Raw genomic sequence first — 20,000 nt, forward strand, 5'->3', positions numbered from 1 at the left:
GTAGGATGCATTGCCAGGTGCACGATAGCTCTAAAGGTGATGATACATGGGGCAACTTCTTGAGCAATGTTGCTGGGCAACCACATAACCAGTTCCATTTATTCTGATCGGATGCTCATGACAACCTGCCTACTGATGATTAAAGTTCTCCAGAAAAGAAACTGTTGCCAAATATCAATGAGAAAATGCCAGAACCACAATAATGAGGAACATTGCCCAGCAACATTGCTCAAAAAGTTGCCCCATGTATCATCAGCTTAACTCGATACCCCTCACCCCACAATGGCTAGCCTGGAGATTCCAGACCCTGGTGGTCTAGAAAGATTAAGGGTCTGGCCACAAATAATGTAATGGCCCAAATCGAGGGGTGCCACCAATCGTGCATTTGAAAATCTCATTGCACGCAATTGAATAACACAATACGACCAATGTTTACTGACAGATTCTGGACTTAGACGCAATTGGATAACACTACGACTGTCATCTTTTTAGCTAGCCTCTGGCCCGCCTTTATCAGATACACTAATGTGATTGGCTCCCCGCAATACAAGTGGCAAAAGTAACATGCATCATTACTCATTGCCAGAGTGTCTCGCAGAGACAATTCAAATTGTGCTCTTGCGAGAACTCTGGAGTTTCCAGGGTACACAATGGCAGTCATTTTCAAATATTTTGCTCTCTGAGTCATGGATATTGTTTAGTGGTCTACCAAAAGCTGTGTAGCAGAAAGCCAGTATGCATAAATATGATTATACATTGTTTTATGAAATGTAAAATATTCAGACCACCAGTCCTTAGAAAACTGCGGGAAGTCTTCCGATCATCGACACTGTTGCGTTTGTTTGCTGAGGTCTCACAGATGTATACCACATGAATGTATGAACTGACTGTAAAAAAGCTGAAACCGCACAGGGTGGTGAGGGAAGAGATAGAGTGGGGGAAAAACAAATGTTCTGTCTTTTTATCCGAAGCAACACGTCTGGGACTTAAAATAAATCTTTATTGTGCTGTAGTCCTAATTAGCCCGAGCCTTTCGGGTCAGATCCTGAGAGCTTTCGTTTTTTTGTGTTTTTTTTTCCCGGCATGGCTTTTCAGCGGCACGTTGATTATTGGCTGCAACGGCCACGGCAGCAGTATACAGATGACAGCGGTCGAGTCCCCAAGTGAAAACGGAATTCCCTCTAGGCCTGCCCCACCCCCACCCACCCGTACCTTTTTTCCACACTTGCGTGTTTTAATAACCTCATCAACGATCAGTCATATAATAAAGCTGATTCCCTAATAGCTCATCAGAATCCCCCTGCATCGATCAGCGTGTTCATTAATTCAATAAATGCCTCGTCTCCCTGGAGAAGATCCAGGGTCATGCATTTATTATGTGTACTCTTCCCCATCATCTCTCTCTGCCTTTCATTTGAACTGGAAGATTCGGTCGCGAGATGGTATGACTTTATTCTGCCTCGTGCAAAGTCTTTTTTTTTTCTTCCTCGCTGATCAAACTAAGGGAGCCCACCATTAGCCTTCTTTGTCAAGCTCAGGGGCAGTAAGCAATAACGAGACCCGTCCCTGCCCCTTAAACACGTGATCCGCACAGATGCCCACTGATTGAAGCGGGGTTTTGGTGGGAGAGAAGAGAGGCCATTTGGTGGCGAGGGAAAGCGAGGACATGCGTGCAATCAGAACTGAGTGTGTTGAGTTTGTGTTCCATTTTCTATTTTCACTACACGGCATAAAAATAACTAACCTTTGATCAGTGGCTGGGGAAATTATCCGAGCCATAATTCATGTGTTGCCCATGGAGACCCTTCACAGTGGACAACTAAAGCCTGAGTCCATGCGCATATTAATGCAATGATAAAAACTGACAGTAATACAGGTCACTCCAAAAGAAACTGTATTGTGCTGTTGTAGAGCATACACTGACAAAAACTACATCTTTGACATACAGTCCCAATTTAAATTGGTGGGCCAAGTGAAATGTCTAAGGTCTAACTAAAACTAATTTAATAAAGAGGCAAAATCTATTTGCTAATTTAATACCTCAAGGAAGATCCTCACACCAAGCATCAGTGGGTCAGGCAGTTCAGTACTGGCACACGCAACACAATAACTTTACTTCAAGAATGAGACACTTTGCCCCCTGAGTGACTTTGCACTTTGCTCATCATTTAAATTAGGTTCCATGGTGTTACAGATGAGTGCTTTGAAGTGCACAGTCCGTAATTCTAATCCAATGTACTTGTCAAATTTAGCGAATTAATCATCACGTTCCTCTTGCCTTCTGTTCCGTGTATGTGTGTAAAAATATCCTATAAATATCCTCTGCAAATGGAAAGCAAACACGGTCATTAAGCCTTAGTCATAGAAAACACCAACACATTGCCAATCAACACATTGCTTCAGGAGCATAGCAGGTAGGAGTCTAATTTGATTGGCCGATTATCTCAAATAATATCAATCTTCCATCAAAATTGTATTTTCCCTTTAACAGAAATCAGCAGTAGCAGCTATTTGCTAGTTTTATTCTTTTGTGGTCCCACAATAATGAGAGTGTACTACACTAGAAGAAAAATTATGTTCACATTGCGTATTATTGCAAATACAGCATCTCATCAGCATATTTTATGTTAGATTTTTATGTTATCACTATAGTTTCCTGCTTTTATGATTGTTTTATGATGATGGTAAAGGTTCCTTTGACAGTGACCTATTGCAGTGGAAAGCAATGTCAGCTCAAACCTGCCTACCATAAAAAGATAACACTACAGTACTCTAAATGAAAAAAAAAACTTAACAAAACAGTGTCTCACTGTCTTGCAAAATTGTCAGTCATACAAAAAGTCTGTAACCCTGCTTAATATAAACAAACTCCACCATGGCTTGAATAAGCACTGCTGCTAGAACTTGTTCATTACAGACTAGAGTTCTACTGAGTTGAGTTGAGTTAAGTTGCGTTCCACTGACTTGGGTCGAGTTCAGTAGATGTTCATTAGCGAGCGGAGTTGTATCGAGATGAGTTAGGTTGAGTTCTGTTGAGTTGAGTTGTTCGTGGCCTGGCCTGGCCATGGGCGGAGTGTGTGACCATGTGGGGTCCGCGTGGAGTGCTGGACTTTGGCAAGCCATCGCTGCAGGCTCTTGTGTACGCAGTGAGGCAGAACACCTGCATTGCAGCAACTGCACATAGCTGCCATGCAACAGCCAGGAGAGAGAGAGAGAGAGAGAGAGAGAGAGAGAGAGAAAGAGAGAGAGAGAAAGAGAGAGAAAAGACAGTGAGAGAGGGAGGAAGAGAGTAGGGTCAGCTTAACAGGGATCAATGCACTAGAGCTCTCCCCAGCCACAGCTCTGTCAGAAGGACACAGCCTCGGCATGCCTGCCAGAGCACGCGATGCAAAACATACACACACTCACTCAAGAGCATCACACACATATACAAATATACACACACACACATACACACATAGACACAGTCAAAGCACTCAGCTATCACACGTTTTTCACACACTGACACCCCCCCCCCCCCATCCCCCCAATACAGTGAAATGCCATCCTTGGCCTCATGAGCTTACTCAAGAAGCCCACAGAAGTGCGTGAAGCTGCTTGGTTCTTTCCTGTCACTGCCGCATATCGATCCATCATCATTCCAGCTAAGCCTGGCCACACACAGCTGACCCGAGCGATCCTCTCCTCTTCTCCTCCTCCTTCTCTCCTCTCTTCTCCTCTCTCGCCTCCAACTCTCTCTGTTTGTTGACGTTGACACCGCGGCCGCTGCTACTGTCGTCTTTGCCGATGTTGTTGTTGTTAGGCGCACGGGGGCCGTGTGACCAGCATGTCACTTACACAGCCATGTCCATCCACTGTGAGAGGGAAGAGGCTGGACACAACTGATTTCAGATAAAGCCCAATTCATCTGACCCACAGTTAACCCTGGCAAACGTGTGTGTGTGTCTGTGTCTGTGTGTTTGTGTTTAATATGTTGTTCCATGAACTTTGCATAATTGCTAAGTCACCCCTCGTTCCCCACATCCCGTTTTATAACTGGCGGGGGGAAAAAAAACATTTGTACGCATTTCATGTCATGTGCTGAGTGTTAGGTTCAATTGGCTGTGAGCTGAAATAGAGCTAAATGTGAGTTTATTCTCCTGCCTTGGGAGGAGGTAATGGAGGACGATTGATTATTCCCATCTGATTAATCTCTCTCCTCCTTTCCCCACTCTGTCTTGTTTTTTTTTATTCCCTCGTTTCTTTTCTTTCTTTCTTTTCCTCTGGCCCATGTCGTTTTTTTAACATTCTCTCTCTGCTTTGTTTGTGTTTCCCCCCCCCCCCCCCCCTTTTCAACGCAGCAGCTCCAACCAACCCAACGCCACGCTCGGAGCATTTCAAGCGCTGCCAAGACAAAGATCTGGCCTTCTGCCTGAATGAGGGAGAGTGCTTCATCATCGAAACTGTGGCAGGGGTGCACAGGCACTGCAGGTAAGGCTACGGCTATGTGTGTGTGTGTGTGTGTGTGTGTGTGTGTGTGTGTGTGAGAGAGAGAGAGAGAGAGAGAGATGGGGGAAAGGAGGAAGGGAGAAGTTGGCTGTTGCTGTGTACTGTACATGTTTGATAATATGTGTCTATGCACAGGTGTCAGTCATATCTGTGTGTGTGTGTGTGTGTGTGTGTGTGTGTGTGTGTGTGTGTGTGTGTGTGTGTGTGTGTGTGTGTGAGAGTGTGTATAAAAGTCTTGGGAATAGTTTGTAGATCATTTGTATGTGTGTGTTTGTGTGTGTGTTGTTGGGAGGGAATAGGTATCTCTCTGTTTACTTTGGTCTTTTACCTGCCCATGTAAGTTCTCCCAAAACGCCATCGCAAGACTCATCCCGCTGTGTGTGTGTTTATGTGTGTGTGTGTGTGTGTGAGAGAGAGAGAGAGAGAGAGAGAGAGAGGGAAAGGAAGAAGGGAGAAGTTGGCTGTTGCTGTGTACTGTACATGTTTGATAATATGTGTCTATGCTCAGTGTCAGTCATGTATGTATGTGTGTGTGTGTGTGTGTGTGTGTGTGTGTGTGTGTGTGTGTGTGTGTGTGTGTGTATGTGTGTGTATGTGTGTGTGTGTGTGTGTGTGTGTGTGTGTGTGTGTGTGTGTGTGTGTTGGGAGGGAATAAATATATCTCCGTTTACTTTGGCAGTCTCTTTTACCTGCCCAAGTTCTCCCAAAACCCCATCGCAAGACTCACCCCACTGGGGAACGCTTCATCTTTATGGCTTTCTCAATAAACAAACAAACAATAAAAGACGAGACACATGAGAAAAAAAAAAAAAACACACACACACACACACCAAAATGAAAAAAGGACAAGCATCATTTTAAGTGCCTTTGCTAGGAAACTCCGGGGGACAAGCTCTGTGTCCTTAATTGCTGTGACGCCTATGCAGTGGGAGCAAGGCAGCGAGGACACGAGGAAGTGAGGACACGAGGCAGCGAGGACACGAGGAAGCGAGGACACGAGGAAGGCAAGAAGAGAGAAGGCAAAATTAGAGCTTGACGGTAGCAGACTTTCGCTCAGATGTCCCGAATGTGACAAGCGCATGAAAGCTCTGGGATTTCTCCAGCCATACTCAAGGGTATAATTACAGACACATCCAGTCTCGGGCCGACAGACTGGGCGACTCACCCCACGATCGCCGACGTAGCTGTCCCACACGCTCGCCCCCACCACCACCACCACCACCACCACCACCACCACCCGACGCCCTCCGAGACTGGAGCGGCTCCGCTTTTGAGAGAATAATTGCCGGTTTCTCATCTTGACTCCAGTGTGAGGTTATTTCGTCACTCTTCTGAGCTTCTTTGAGAACACCTCCTTCCCTTCACCTTTCTCTACCCCCCCCCCCACCCTTATATCTCTCTCTCTGGGTTTTGAGGAGGGTTGTAGAGAGGACTGAAAGTAGATCAGGCATCCACAATCTCTCACGGCCCACCTGTGGAAAGGACACGATACAAAAAGAAAAAGAAAAAAAAATCAGCAATCTTTATCGATTGCATTTCAGGGGGGGGAGTGGATGCAGAGTCTGTGAATGTAGTAGATTTTTCAAAGATGCTGCTCTGCGCTGCTCGGCTCCTGTTGCTGTGTGCTCAGTGTGCCTCGGAGCTAACGAACAACAATCAAAGAAAACAAGTGAGAAAATGAAAGACAGCCAGTGGTGGAGAGAGAGAAAAAGAGAGCGAGGAAGAGAGAGAGATAGTGAGAGAGAGAGAGAGTGAGAGAGAGAAAGAGAGAGCGAAAGACTAGGGGAATTAACACTAATGGGATTTTGCAGATACCCATGGTCTTTGATACGGACATGTGTTCCGTGAGCCGAGGATTCGATTTGTGTCTTTATTTTCCCCAACAGTGTGGTGCATCACGCGTCTGCTTGGTATTGGGGCTAAAGGGAGTGCATACATGCCCTGCCTTTTCTGCTCCATCATTTCCCCCTGCCGTCCGTCGGTACGAGACGGTTACTGTCAAGGCATCCGCCCACCAGAGGAAAGGTAGAAGACGGAGGAGGAGAAAGGGAGAGTGGAGGAGGAGAAGGGAGAGGTGAAAAAAAGAGGGGCAAAGGGAGGAGGAGAGGGGAGGGATGGAAGAAGAGGGGAAGAGAGAGGAGAGAGATGGAGATTTGTGGCAGCCTCCCATCTCCACCGGCCCTGTCGCTGCTGCTGTTGCTGCTGTTATTGTTGCCTCGCGAGACGAGACGAGGCGAGAGGGAGCGAGTGAGCAGATGCAGATGGATGGCGCCTCGTGCGGGGAGGCTTTCTGAATGATCCGCACCCTTTTACGGCTCCCTCGGCCGCCGTTAGGCTGACAGACCTCACTATCGCAATTCATCCGTCACAGAAATAACGACGTGCCTGAAACATATTTAACCACGGCCTCGGCCGCTGTCAGAAGAATTATGTATGGCACGTTCCATGCGTCCCGCTCCTGCCCGTTTTTATTTCCATCTCAACGTATGTCCACCGACATAAAGAGATAATGCCGAAGGCTATATTGACCACTCAGTGGATGTAGCTCATGCTAACCGCATTGAGCCTGACAGTATACATTCCTGTGATGGCATGATAAGGGCTTTGGTGAGTCACTTTGGCAAGAGCACAGCAAATGCCTAAAAGAGAGAGCGCCTGTAGAGTAGCTTGCTTCTGAACTTTGAGGTTGCGTCAGTCAATATTGCTGAAGGCTTGAATGGGTAGGCAACAGTCTCCACTCACCTGCCCTCGTGAGTGCGTAGCACATGAGTGAGAGGCAGCAATCCTTAAAACATTGCAGACTTCAGCTCAGATCCATAATAGATTAATAATCTTCACACAAAGAGACAGATAGGGAGAGAGAGAGAGAGAGAGAGAGAGAGAGAGAGAGAGAGAGGGAGGGAGAGAAAGAGAGAGGGGGAGGGGGAAGAGTGATCTAGGAGAGTATATTGCTCTGTACAGAGATTTTTACACCATCTCCACCCTTTGGAGAGGTGCATTTCCAGGAAATGAATGGATAAGCCGAAAAAGATGGAAGGAGAAAGAATTTAATGAATAAATAGGATTTTTCTGCACAATGCGCCAGCAAATCTGATAGAGGAGATTGCTCTGCACACAAGGACAGTGAGCACAAATGATAACGAAATACACACATAATGCATACAGCATATCCATCTGTAGGCCCCTAACAGCCATATTAACAAGATATGACCAAGGGAAGAAGAGCAAATGACTCATATTAATGATGGGGACGTTCTGGTTCTCACTCATCCTTTTTTAAAAATCTTTTTTTTTTTTCGTCTTCATTTTTATTCCATCAACGAGGAACCAGTCGGCGATTAAAGTGTCACCACGCTGTCAGATTTCGACGACGTGTGTTAATCCACGCCGTCGCCATCGTTGTCCTCGTCTTTTTCTTGTGCTACAGGGAACCAGTCTCACTGCTTCCTCTCCCCCATCCCAATCCACTTTCATGTGTGCAGCACAGCATAAATCCCCACGAGGAAACCGTGTGGCGTTTTTTTTTCCGGTTTCACCTGGAATGTGAGGCAAAATAAAAGAATCCAATTTGTCTTCAGTTGGGCTGCCGTACATGAGTTTTCTGGCACATGCAGGGGGTCTACTCTGTTTATCGCTTAACACGGCTAAATTATGTTAACGCTAATGACTTTATGTACACGGCTGAATTATGCAGTGTTTATTGCCCTCAAGCCTTATGATATAGCTGCTGTCTATGCTGTCACGCAGCAGTAGTATCTTATGCTATGCTGAAGCAGCACATTGTATCATTATATTACAATATTCTGATAATGTAACACTATTTGGTAGTATATTGTCCTCAGAATTATAGTATGCTACATTAAACTACAAACAGCGCTGAAATATATTAAGATATATTAGGCTTGGCAGCGCAGTGATTTAGCGTTATACCATGTTATGCCATGGCTGGATGCACTAGGCTACACAGCGCTATGCACCTCTCGAATGACACGACACATTTGCCGTTAAATGGAGCGCCTCTGTATCGGCGTGCGCGCGACATATAACAAGGCAGTTGGCGTGGGCCTGCCATCGAGCGTCGTCCACGTTCGCCTACCGCAGCCGGGCGCGAAAAAAAGCAGCCCGCAGGTCTCCTCCTTCCTTTCGGCAGCTCAGCTGGCACCGAGGCAGAACATCTGTGGGTCTTTTTCATTTCCGGCTGTTTAAGTGGATTACTTACACAGTGGACAGACACACACACACACACACACACACACACACACACACACACACTTACAGACACCACCACCGACACAGGCGTGCGGCGCGGGCGCAGTGTGTGTAATTGAGGGGTGTGTGTTTAAACACAAGACACATGTCTGCGTCTGTTTGGATAGGAGGAGGGGATTCGTTAGTGTCGAGAGCGGCGGCGGCAGCGGAAGCCTGGCAAGCTGAGAGGGATGAGGGAGGCAGTGTGGGGTGTGTGTGAGGGGGCGGCGTTCACACGGATAACATTCTCCACGCACACGCACACACACACACACACGCACGCACGCACACACACACACACACACACACACACACACACACACACATACACACATACAGACACACAGGCAACAGCATCTGCTGAAGAATGGTGGTGAAGTGCTTTTAAAAACTGAGAAGAGAGAGGGTCGATGTTGTTGGGATTGTGGGCGTATGGATGTGGGTGTGCGTGCGCCTATGAGACAGAGAGAATATGTGACTGGCGTTCAAAATGCTTCTGAGAAATGGGGAAGCGAGGATAAGGGGGAGTATGAGAGGGGGGGGAGAGAGAGAGAGAGAGAGAGAGAGATAGGGTGTTTCATGGAGATGGCAGGAGACAGACTGACACGTACCTAAGAAAAAAGACAGAAAGAGTGATGAGAGGAGACAGTGTGCGCTTATAAACACAGAGAAGAAACGACACAGGAAACAAATGCTGACATATGTAGAATGAATCACATGAAACACTGCGGCATTATCCCATTTCAGTGTTATAGCCTCTCCCCTGCCACACAGCCTTGTCACTTTGACCTGCAGTAGCGCAACCACGTCCGTTGTTTATAGGTGGCGCTGTTTGTTTTTATTGGTGCGGCGTTGTTGTTGTTTTTTTCCGCAGGTGTGGCCCAGGAGTGCCGCGGCAACCAAAGCAGATGGAACGCTCGCAGAATTGAATTTGAATCGAATTGAGAGGAGTGAAGGGGAGAGTGATAGAACGAGACAGAGAGACGGAGGAGGGAGGCGAGTATCTCTCCCCCGAGTGAGGCGAGTTGTCAGAGAAAGAGCTTGACGTAATTAATCATTGTAAGTGAGCTAACAGTGAGAGAAAGGGGGAATAAATGTCCTCTAATGATATCAGATGGGCACACTTAAGGGGTTGGGGGGTGGGGATATTGTGGTCACGTCACCGGAGGTTGAGCCCGATGCCGTGTCCCGTCAGGACCTTCATTTCACGCCCGTCTCACACAACACAGCCGAGGGACTTTTCGAGCGGGGAAAAAAAAGGCTTTCGCCTTTTTGTGTTCCTCTCTTTTTGGAAATGTTGTTCTGTCGTGTTTTTTTTGCCTCCTTGCACACAAAAAAAAAAAGCTGTCATGTGCACTTCCACCTCACCTCCAGCAGGGTGATGACTCAGGAATTAAATGGCGCGCGCTCTCTCTCTGCTCTTCGACTTGATTTAACGCCCCTCGGTCGCCTGACGGAGTGGCATTGTGAGCCTGACATGGAAATGAGCCGAGACCTGTCACTCGTAATTGAATGTTGCTTCATCCTGTCCACCACCACCCACCCCCTCCCCTAAATGACTTACCACGTGACAGCCCACTCCTGTACTGCCGGAACACGCATGTGACTTCGACATATGGCTGAAGTGGCGATTTGCTGCCAGTTATGATCTGTGTAATCTTTCATGCTGGAGGCGTACGTAAGTGACTGACATGGTAATGGTTCCCAGGGGGAAGGCCATTTATTCCCAAGCCTCTGTTTAATGACCTCCCACCTCAGTGTGTTGGATCAATTAAGGTCAGGATGACTAAGGCCTTAATGAAGTCCTTGCCTGCAGGTTTAGGAACTTTGTCGAAGTGGAACCACTCTGAGCGTATAATTGTTCCACATGGGATATTAATGGCATGTTTAAATCCATTTTCTCTTGTCTTATCAATTGTCATTGTCTTAGAATATTTTTTAGTTTTCTCATTTTTTGGTCTGGATTCACTTCACATGAACTGCCTTGGGTTATAGCTGTGGATCAATGTGAAAATGATAGTGTACAAATGACATGATCCTGTACATTGCACTCGATTAATTCAGTAAGCATTCAATTGGCAGTCATTAGACAAGCACCGTAGGCTAAATGTCCATACAAACACAGATATTTATTTATTGGCAAGATGACACAGGATGCGCAATGAAAGGGCTTTATTCCCGTCCTCATTGCTGCCAAAGTCAGGGTTCTTTTCAAAGCAAAGTTCCAGTTAAATAGGGCTCGTAATTACAAGTTGATTAATTGTTTGGGCACTTGTTTAACGGCTCAGTGCGAGTTTGCAGGAGACTCGAATGCCTGACTGATTTGTGTTGACATCGTTGTTGAGTCAAATTAATGCAATTCAGCTAGTCAACCACACGCGTCCGTCTCCTCCTCACATACCGCTAAACAGGGCAAACAAGAAAATCGCACAATTATTGCACTTCGGGAAAGGAGGGTAAGTAAAGCCTCAGCACAAACGTTTGCTCCCTTTTCCGCTCGTGAGAGTTGAAGCCAAACATAGTCCAAGCAAATTTACCGAGAACCTTAGTCATGACTGTGAACTGTACAAACACGTTTCACACACACACACACACACACACACAAACATAAACCCCATTTACAAGCATGCACATCAAGAACGATGTAATTCCTCTCTTGTGAGAGGTTAAACTTATCTAATTGTTCTTTTAATCGAAACATTCCTAATGGAGTTGGAAGAGAGGGAACACAAGAGAGGGGAGAAAGAAGGGGTACGAGAGAGAGATGCAAAGCACTTCTTGACAAGGCGTCCCTTTCAAGTCATAAGGTTTGATGTGCTAATTGGATGCAAATATATGCAAACAAGCCTTTCCAAACTTTGACAGAATGTGCAAGGCAGAATCGCAATCTGAGAAGCAAAGTGTGTTTGCTATAAATAATCCGAGTTAACAGGAAGTTGTTATTCTGCAATAAACTGTGTTAACTAATACAGCTTGGAGATTGGGTGTATTTACAGAATGCCTGGCCCAGGCAATAACTCGTATAGAGCCTTAATGTGTACGTCACACTTTTGTTGAAAAGGAAGACCTGAATAAAGACTAAACAGCATGTTCATAAACAAGCTTGTGGGTGCACTAATTAGCGTGTGTGTTTAAACAAGTAATATTGTCAGTTTGCTGTCACCAGCAAATATAGATGGTTTGCAATGCAGTGCAGTTATGCAGAGTAGTGCACAGAGTTTATTAGAAACTCATCATGAGGCCCTTGTGTATACTCACTGACTAACCTCTTTCTCTCTCATTATCAGTCTAAACTTTTCCATTCATTCAAGTGTCTGCCAATCAACCGACGCGGCCTGTCAGCTACGCACAGGAACTAGAATCGTGTTAAGGTCTAATGGTTGAAGATGAGTAGTCCGACACTGGATTTGGATGTCAATCTGGATTCTTTGTGTCTTTTATCTTTTACAAATGTTTAGAAGTGATTGTGATACACAGACATGGCCCAAGTTTTATTTTAGCGAGGATTCCATTTGTACTGTACCATATCAAAACTTAGCAAAGTTCAGAGTCTCTTTTTCCCCCCACAAAGATCAAGTACCCCCAAGAACCCACGGTTACACTGCGGGTGTATGCCGTCTGACGTGAACATGTCTTCTGAGGAGTGCTTTTTTTTCTTTTTCGGAAAGTACAAAGAAAAAGTGGCTCAATCTGTCTAAGCGGCGTGCAGCAGCCCAGGCAGTAGGAGCCTGCCGTCCTGTTGCTTCGCCTCTGTCAGATTAAATCCTATTTCCAGTTCTGTCTGTCTGCGACTCATCCCGAGTCGAGCCCCGACTTTTTATGTCCAGCGGATCTCATTTAATGCGTCGAGACAACGAGGCAGAAGGAGAAAGGAAAAAGAGTGAAAGTAGCGAGACACTACTCCCGTTCCCAGGAGTGGATTTAACAGAAGAAAAAAAAGCGTCTGCATCCCTGTTTCCATATCACTTCCCTTTCTCTCTCTGCGCGCCGGCTGTCCTTCCGAGTCTGCTCCGTCGGCGGCTTTGTTTATGCGTCTGTCGGAGTGCATCGGGATATTTGTCTGGGTGCGCCAGACAGACCACTGCTCTGCCATGGACTGTCGCTTGAGTTGAGCGATCCGGGGGTGAAGTCTCTCGTGTCAGTTTGTTTTCCGTGCGGCTCTTGACCCCTATCATCAGTCTGTATTACAGAGGACAGGACAGAGCCGCCACCCTCCCTCAGTCAAGACTGCCATCACATTTCCCATCAAGTTAAGCGTCTTAGAATGTCCCAAGTCCTATGGCTCTCACAGTTTACAAAGTTTAAGACAGTCTGATCAAGCGTTCAGCCCCACGAAAGGTTCACGTGTCACTTCCTCTCGCCTTCATAATGTCCGAAAGACGGAGTGTTATTTGTGCATTTTATTGCCTCCGACGACTTTGAGTGCTTACTAATGCATAGCTTTTAGTGCCACATGTCTGCTCTATTCTTTTTTTTATTAAAAAGAAGACATCATATGTTTGGGTGACTAGATCTGACATATGTTCTTTTTCTACCCACTTACTCTGACAAATCACTGAATCAAAAAGGGAAGCATGCAAAGATGAAGGCATCTCTATTATTCTTGAGTAATCTCCCTGGGATGCCACACAGTTGTCTTCAAAAAGGAACATCACGCACACGGCACTTCAAAAAAAGGAAAAGGGAAGAAAGAAATAACAGTATTTTTTTGTCTCTCCTGGAACATTTATTGCCGTACAATTTGACGGCTCGCGGCATTTGTGCACATCCATATTTATCATCTCCTGCTCGGGACGCTATTGAATCAAAGAAGAAAAAAAGGGGAGACATTAAGGCTCCATTTCTGGCTGCTCTCAGCCCCGTCGTCTGTCTGTCTGTCTCATGTCGTCTCCTTTCAGACGAGGGAAGAATGGAGGCCTCGCTCTCCCATGCACAAGTCGCTCCCCTGTCAATGGGAGTCCGCGAACAGCAGTGGTAATCTCCAGGCCCCGCGGTAATGAACTGCTGAGGCTAATGAGCTCAAGGCTATCACCCACGGATGAGAAGTTTCTCAAGCTACGATTACCATTGGAGTTACTGAGGAGCCGGAGAATGAGGTTGGGGGGCGGGAGGGTCTGAGGATGGCGGAACATTAAGCGGCCCTGTGTTCCGGTTCCCTAGCCAAATCCCGTGCTGAGTAGGCTACCGCCCGACTTAAGATACGGGTTTTTGTCCTTCAGAGCCCGGGAACAGTGGTACCCGTGCTGAGCGCTGGAAGAGTTTTTTACTGCTGTCACAGACTCGCTGAGATGACGTTGCAATGCTAAACTACTTCAGCAGTATGAGTGGGGCTGTTCTTGGGAGGTCTCACCCCTGTTTGCACTCCATTACCCTTTTGTAGCCTATACCCTTACTTCTTTAAATGCGGTAAGGTAATGAATGCATAAAGGCCTTAAAGATCAATCTGATCGAAAAGAAGACCGTGCATATGCGTAATGCATGTGTGGGGTTTTAATGCTGGGAAGTTGAAAAGATTTGTCCACATCACAGGCTTTTACGGTAGCAGAGAAGCAGAGAAACATATCCTTTGGCACAACAAGCCCGTAATTGTTCATGTTACATTCATCTAAAATGAGAAAGGTTATAGATAGCGGGAACAAAAATGCTAATTATTTTTTTTTCTCTCTTTGCCGTCATCCCCTGGGGATAGAATAAACAAACAAAGGGCAGCATTTGTTTCCCTCTCTGCTCTCTGCACTTTTCTCCACGTTTTCTACACTAATGCTTATTTAATGCAGTTAGTCAAAGAGGAGAAAATATCATACCTTGTCCTTCCCCTTTAAGGGTCCTAAGTTTGAAGAGAGAGAAAGTGTGTGTGTGTGTGTGTGTGTGTGTGTGTGTGTGTGTGTGTGTGTGGTGAAGGGGATCAAATGAGAGCAAGAATTCAAATCCACTGCATTGTTTTACTCACTGGGGGCAAAGAGTTCAGTGCCGTGATTTTTAATAGGCTGTCATTTCTGTGAGATGCTTGTAAAACGCCCACTCGCATTAACACCAGTCCATAAAGAAAGAGAGAGAGAGAAAACGAACATGCAGAGAGAAAGAGAGAGAGAGAGAGAGAGATGGATGGAGAGGAGGAAAGAGAGATCCCGTTTGCTGAAAGCCTTACTCCCGAAGAAAGTCGTTAGCGCTGAAATATTATGCGGCCTGCCGCCGGGTTCCTGGATGGTGCCCTGGATGGCGCCTTTTTTTTTTTTTATTCCAGCAGATTTGTTTTTTTCGTTCATTTTATTTATTTCATTTTTTTGGAGGTAGCAAAGCAGGCCACAGAGTTGCTTTATCGCTCCCTATTAGTGGCACTGTCCACCCCATTATGAGGAAGTGAGGGAGCCAATCGATCTGGCTCCCCCAGCGGTGCGGGAGAAGGCCTTGTGGACCCCCACCACTACCACCACCCCTTAAAGTCCACCCCCATCAATCTGCATGGTCCTCGGAGGTGTGTAAACACTTCTAGCCACTTGTGCTCCTCACCGGCTGTAATCACTACTGCTAGTATTTTACGCTCGCTGTTCGCCCCGCTGCGTGTGAGCCCTTCTCATCCTCGATAGACTTCCAGCCCACACATAAATGTCAGAGTGGCCTGTAAAAAAAAGAAATAAAAAAATAAATGAAATAAATAAGTGAAACGGCGGAAGGGAGGATCAGAGGCTGGGGAGAGTTCTGGGTATGGCTACTGCTCCAGTCTATTGATCTCTGTCACGGGCTGATGACAGCAGGACAGGCTGGAGGCCCGCGATCAGGTGCGATCTGCAATTTGCTTTGCAATATCTGTCTCTCTAAAGATGGGTTGGGTGTGTATGTGTGTGTGTGTGTGTGTGTGTGTGTGTGTGTGTGTGTGTGTGTGTGTGTGTGTGTGTGTGTGTGTGTGTGTGTGTGAGTGTGTGTGTGTGTGTGTGTGTGTGTGTGTGCGTGTGTGTGTGTGTGTGTGTGTGTGTGTGTGTGTGTGTGTGTGTGTGTGTGTGTGTGTGTGTGTGTGTGTGTGTGTGTGCAGAAAGAGAGTCCTTTGGCCCGTAAAAAGAAAGAAAAAGAAACAAAGCAGAGATCAATTTGTGTAGTGGGTATGCCCGGCAAGACCTGGAACACTGAGAGCACAGCACCATTTTCTCAAGATAGAGAGAGAGAGAGAGAGAGAGAGAGAGAGAGCAAGGAGGGAAGGGAGAGAGAGGGAGGGAGGAGTATAGTGAGGAGAGGAGACAGAGAAAACCGTATTTCCCACTGTGTTTTGATGACAGGGTAAGGTCAGAGTAATATTTCAGCTGTAGTGAAAACAGAAGGGCTTGGTTAAGCACTGCAGTCCTGTACACTTACCCAGTCATATAGAGATAGAGAGGGAGGGGAGAGATGAGAATAACAGTAGAGAAAGAGAGAATAAAATCTGAGAGCAAGAGAGAGAGAGAGAGACAGATGGTGAATGGGAGAGGGAGGAAGCTGAGAGAGACAAATTGAAAATGGAGGTGGGGGAAGAGAGAGAATTTTGAGAGAGAACGGACGTTGTCCCTGAATAAGCTTGAGGCTAAGAGAGAGTCACAGACACAAAAAGAACAGGTGAATGAGAGAGGGAGAGAGAGAGTGGGTGATTGAGTAAGAGAGAGTGAGTGATTCAGTGAGAGAGTCACTGGATGAGAGAGACTGTATAATCCAGTGATGGTCAAGGAAGGGAGGGGTGTTGTTGTGCAGACAGAGAGACTGAGAAAGTAGGTGAATAATTTGGACGCCGGGGGAGAGAGAGAGAGTGATAGAGCAGGTGGATATGAGCACGACAGACACACAGAAAAACAGAGAGAGAGAGAGTAGGTGGATATGAGCACGATAGACACAGAAAACAGGAAAAACAGAAAAAAACAGAGAGAGAGAGAGAGAGTAGGTGAGGCAAACAAACAGCAGGCGTAGTGGGTGGGTGTGGGAGGGGAGGGGAGGGGAGGGGAGCCCAGTGGAAGGTTTGTCCTGCTCTGCTTGCCAGAGATGGGTCAGGGTCAGGGCCAAGACCAGAGCCGGACTCTTCCAGCTCTCTCCCTCCGGCGACCAGACCTCCTCACGGGTGGATGCAGGAGGAGGCGGAGGCAGCGGGAGATGCTTATCAGGAAATCCCCAAACCGAAGAGACAGCGTAACGAATACACCGCCTAATCACGCTCCCTGGGACTCGACGCCGTGCATATCTTAACTCTGTCCCGCATGCATATCTTAACGGCTGACGAGCTAAACACACACACACACACCTGTGATGCTGAGGGGCCGTCAGATGAACAGGGGAGGAAGAAATAAGCAAAACAGTGGGGGGAAATGGGGAAAAAACTAGCGCTGGTTTTACGTGCATGGAAATCAGGTGCTTTGCGTCAGATAAAAAACACCAACGCGTCATGTCTGTCTAATACCCGTCACAGGCTCACGTGTGATTTGTCTGTCCCCGGTAGGATTTCTTTTTTGGGTTAGCTGATTAGCATTAGCACAAGATTTAGCCTGGTGTTCGTGGGGGGTGCGTTTGCTTTAAGTGGCTTTGAAGTGCGCCAGACAGGGAGGACATGGATGGGAGGACAGGGGATGGAGGCAGGAAGGAGAGCGATGCCTCCGACGAGGAGAAAGGAGGCTGGCGAGCTCTCCCTTTCTTTTTTCTGCCCGCTAAGCAGAGAGAGTAAATCCCCCACCCCACCCCCCCCCCCCCCCTCACCCACCCCGTTCCCCTCTCCTCCCGAAGCCATCAAATTACATAAAGTCTCGTCACCGGCTGTCACTCGTGGTTATGTAAGGTAGCACACACTGCTTGGCCCTCTGTGTCTGTCTCTCCTCTCCCCCCCCTCCTCTTTTTTCCATTTACCCCTCTCTCAGTCCTCAATTTCTCCTCTGTCTTTTACTCCTCCCCATCCCTCTGCTCTCTCTCTCTCTCTCTCTCTCTCTCTGTGTCACTCTCTCATTGCATGATGTGGTACTGATAGCTGATAATATGGCATGATGCAATGTCTGTGTGACATTACCCATCGAAAGCCCGCCTGGTAGAGAAAGAGAGCGCCGCCAACAGATACCGAGAGAAAGAGAGAGAGAGAGAGAAAGAGAGAGAGAGTGCGGGAGAGAGAGAGAAAGAAAGCGATCAAATCAAAGGCAGTACAAGCGTAACTGCCGTGACATATAAATACAGTCGGTACGGCTCCACTCGAGCTCGAAAAAATACAGTGTATTAAGAAGAACCCTACAGCGATTGAGCAGGTGATTGACAGCGCCGCGGATGCTAATGCTATTGCTAACGTAATGTAGGCCCACTGGCAGCTGCGTGGGCCGCGGAAAACAACCATCCCTCTTGACGTGGACCTGCTCACGGAGGACGGGGCTAATGGAGAATCGGAGGATGGGGGCAAAAGGGGCATGTGTGGGGGGTTGGGGGTGGGGGGCGGTTGGGGGGGGAGCGGTGAGGAGGGGTTGGTTGGAGCTTGAGCAGAGGCAGAATTGATCGGCAGGGATCGGGTTACGCCCTGCAGAACATTTCAAGCTGGGGCTCTGGAACTTTCCAGTGTGCCGCGGCCGATCGATAACGTGCTCAGGGGGTGATTGTCTCTCGTCAGTGAGGCGGCTGCATGAACTCATACACACACACACACACACACACATCCACATGCACATCCACATGCACATGCACACATACACCTATGAGGCCCTCCAGGCATGCTCATTAAAGTAATCTGCTCACAGCAGGGTACCTTAGGGCCAGCAGAAAGGAGGTGATGGGGAGAGGGGGGGGGGGGGGGTGTTATGAATCATAGTCTGCATTAAATACCTCAGACATCACAGCACAGGCATAAGTGTGTGTGTGTGTGTCTGTGTCTGTCTATGTGACAGACAGAGGAAAGATAGCAATGAAGAATGTGTGTGTGTGTGTGTGTACTGTGTTTCAGTGTGGTTTAGCATGCGTAGAACAGGGATAGCCTGTGAGCATGAGAGGCTAGGATAAGTGTGATTGTGTGGGTGAGTGAGTGCATATGAGAGAGAGAAAGAGAGAGAGTGTGTGTGTGTGTTGATGTAGGTGAGGGAGAAAGTAAATGGTTTGGAGCCAGAGATGTGTGGGCGACAGAATGGAGGAGCGTCGTCCAAAAACAACAGTCTGTGTTAACATTCCTAAGTGGCTTCTCCAGACTTCATCCCCTCTCAAGATGGCTGACAGCTTGCAGTGACGTGAATGGACTCAGAGTGTGTGATTCTTGCTGTGAGTGTGTGTGTGTGAGTGTGTGTGTGTGTGTATGTGTGTGTGTGTGTGTGTGTGTGTGTTTGAATGCATTTGTTTCCATTTTCCCCTCACATTTTTCTCATTTTCTCCATTATTATCCCTCTCTCCCCACCAAATGAGAGGCACTGAACTGCACCCCGGACACATCCGCGCCCCCTCTTCTAATGGAATGAGGAAGTGCCTCATAGCAGTCAGATGAGCACTGTGCTATTGTTCTCTCTTTCTCTTTTTTCTCCTCCCTCCTTTTTCTTCTCCCTCCTCCTCTTCTTCCCTGTCAGTGTCCACTGTGACAGGAGCTTTCAGAGCAAATAAGACAGCCTAAGTGTTGGCATACACACACACACACACACACACACACACACACACACACACGCGCACACACGCACACAGGGACACACACACACATGCACACAGGGACACACACATACACACATGCACACACACTACACACACTCAAGAGAGAGAAAAGTTCAGGGGCTTGTGTTGAAACATTAATGATTCCTCCTCAACAATTTCTCTGTCTGATCTGGAGGGGTTGCCGCTGGTAAATAATTCAGGCCGGGCCAGCCTGGCGGTAGACCGGGGTCAGTGAGAAGTGATGAGGGGCGACAAGGATGATTGGCAGGCCATCGCCGAGCCACGCCGCGGCGCTTAGTTGAGCAGTCCGGTCTCGCTCACACGCTCCGTGTGTGTGTGTGTGTGTGTGTGTGTGTGTGTGTGTGTGTGTGTGTGTGTGTGTGTGTGTGTGTGTACTTTCTGAGCCAAATCCGCATTTGAACAAAGCCTGAAATTTGGCCAGAATTATTCATGGAGTTGCTGTCAACATGGCGCGCATGCCGCTTATCTGTTTAGCATTAACGGCGTCGCGAGAGACAAAGAAAACAAGCATTTTACAGGATTTAGACGTTCGTTTTGCACTTAAATTTCTCAGGTTTTTTGGTCAAAGGTCCAAAATGATTGGATTGTACAACTGTCTTCTGCCCGGGGTACTGAGGAAAGACACGTCAGTGTCT

General features: G+C 47.2%; 1 protein-coding gene across 1 annotated transcript in view; it reads left to right on the plus strand.

Annotated features, from left to right (window-relative positions):
* The window catches only part of nrg3b (neuregulin 3b), a 162,940-nt gene that overhangs the window by 95,498 nt on the left and 47,442 nt on the right, over positions 1–20,000 (plus strand). Inside the window, exon 3 of the mRNA XM_076298786.1 lies at positions 4,341–4,470. Within this exon, the coding sequence (XP_076154901.1) occupies positions 4,341–4,470 (130 nt within the window). The remainder of the gene's footprint in view (positions 1–4,340; positions 4,471–20,000) is intronic.

The sequence above is a fragment of the Alosa pseudoharengus genome, unplaced genomic scaffold (assembly GCF_046254945.1).
Source record: "Alosa pseudoharengus isolate Yale_2024_CS ecotype anadromous, Long Island Sound unplaced genomic scaffold, YU_APseudo_1.1 YU_APseudo_1.1_scf_21, whole genome shotgun sequence".
NCBI classification, from domain to species: Eukaryota; Metazoa; Chordata; class Actinopteri; order Clupeiformes; family Clupeidae; genus Alosa; species Alosa pseudoharengus.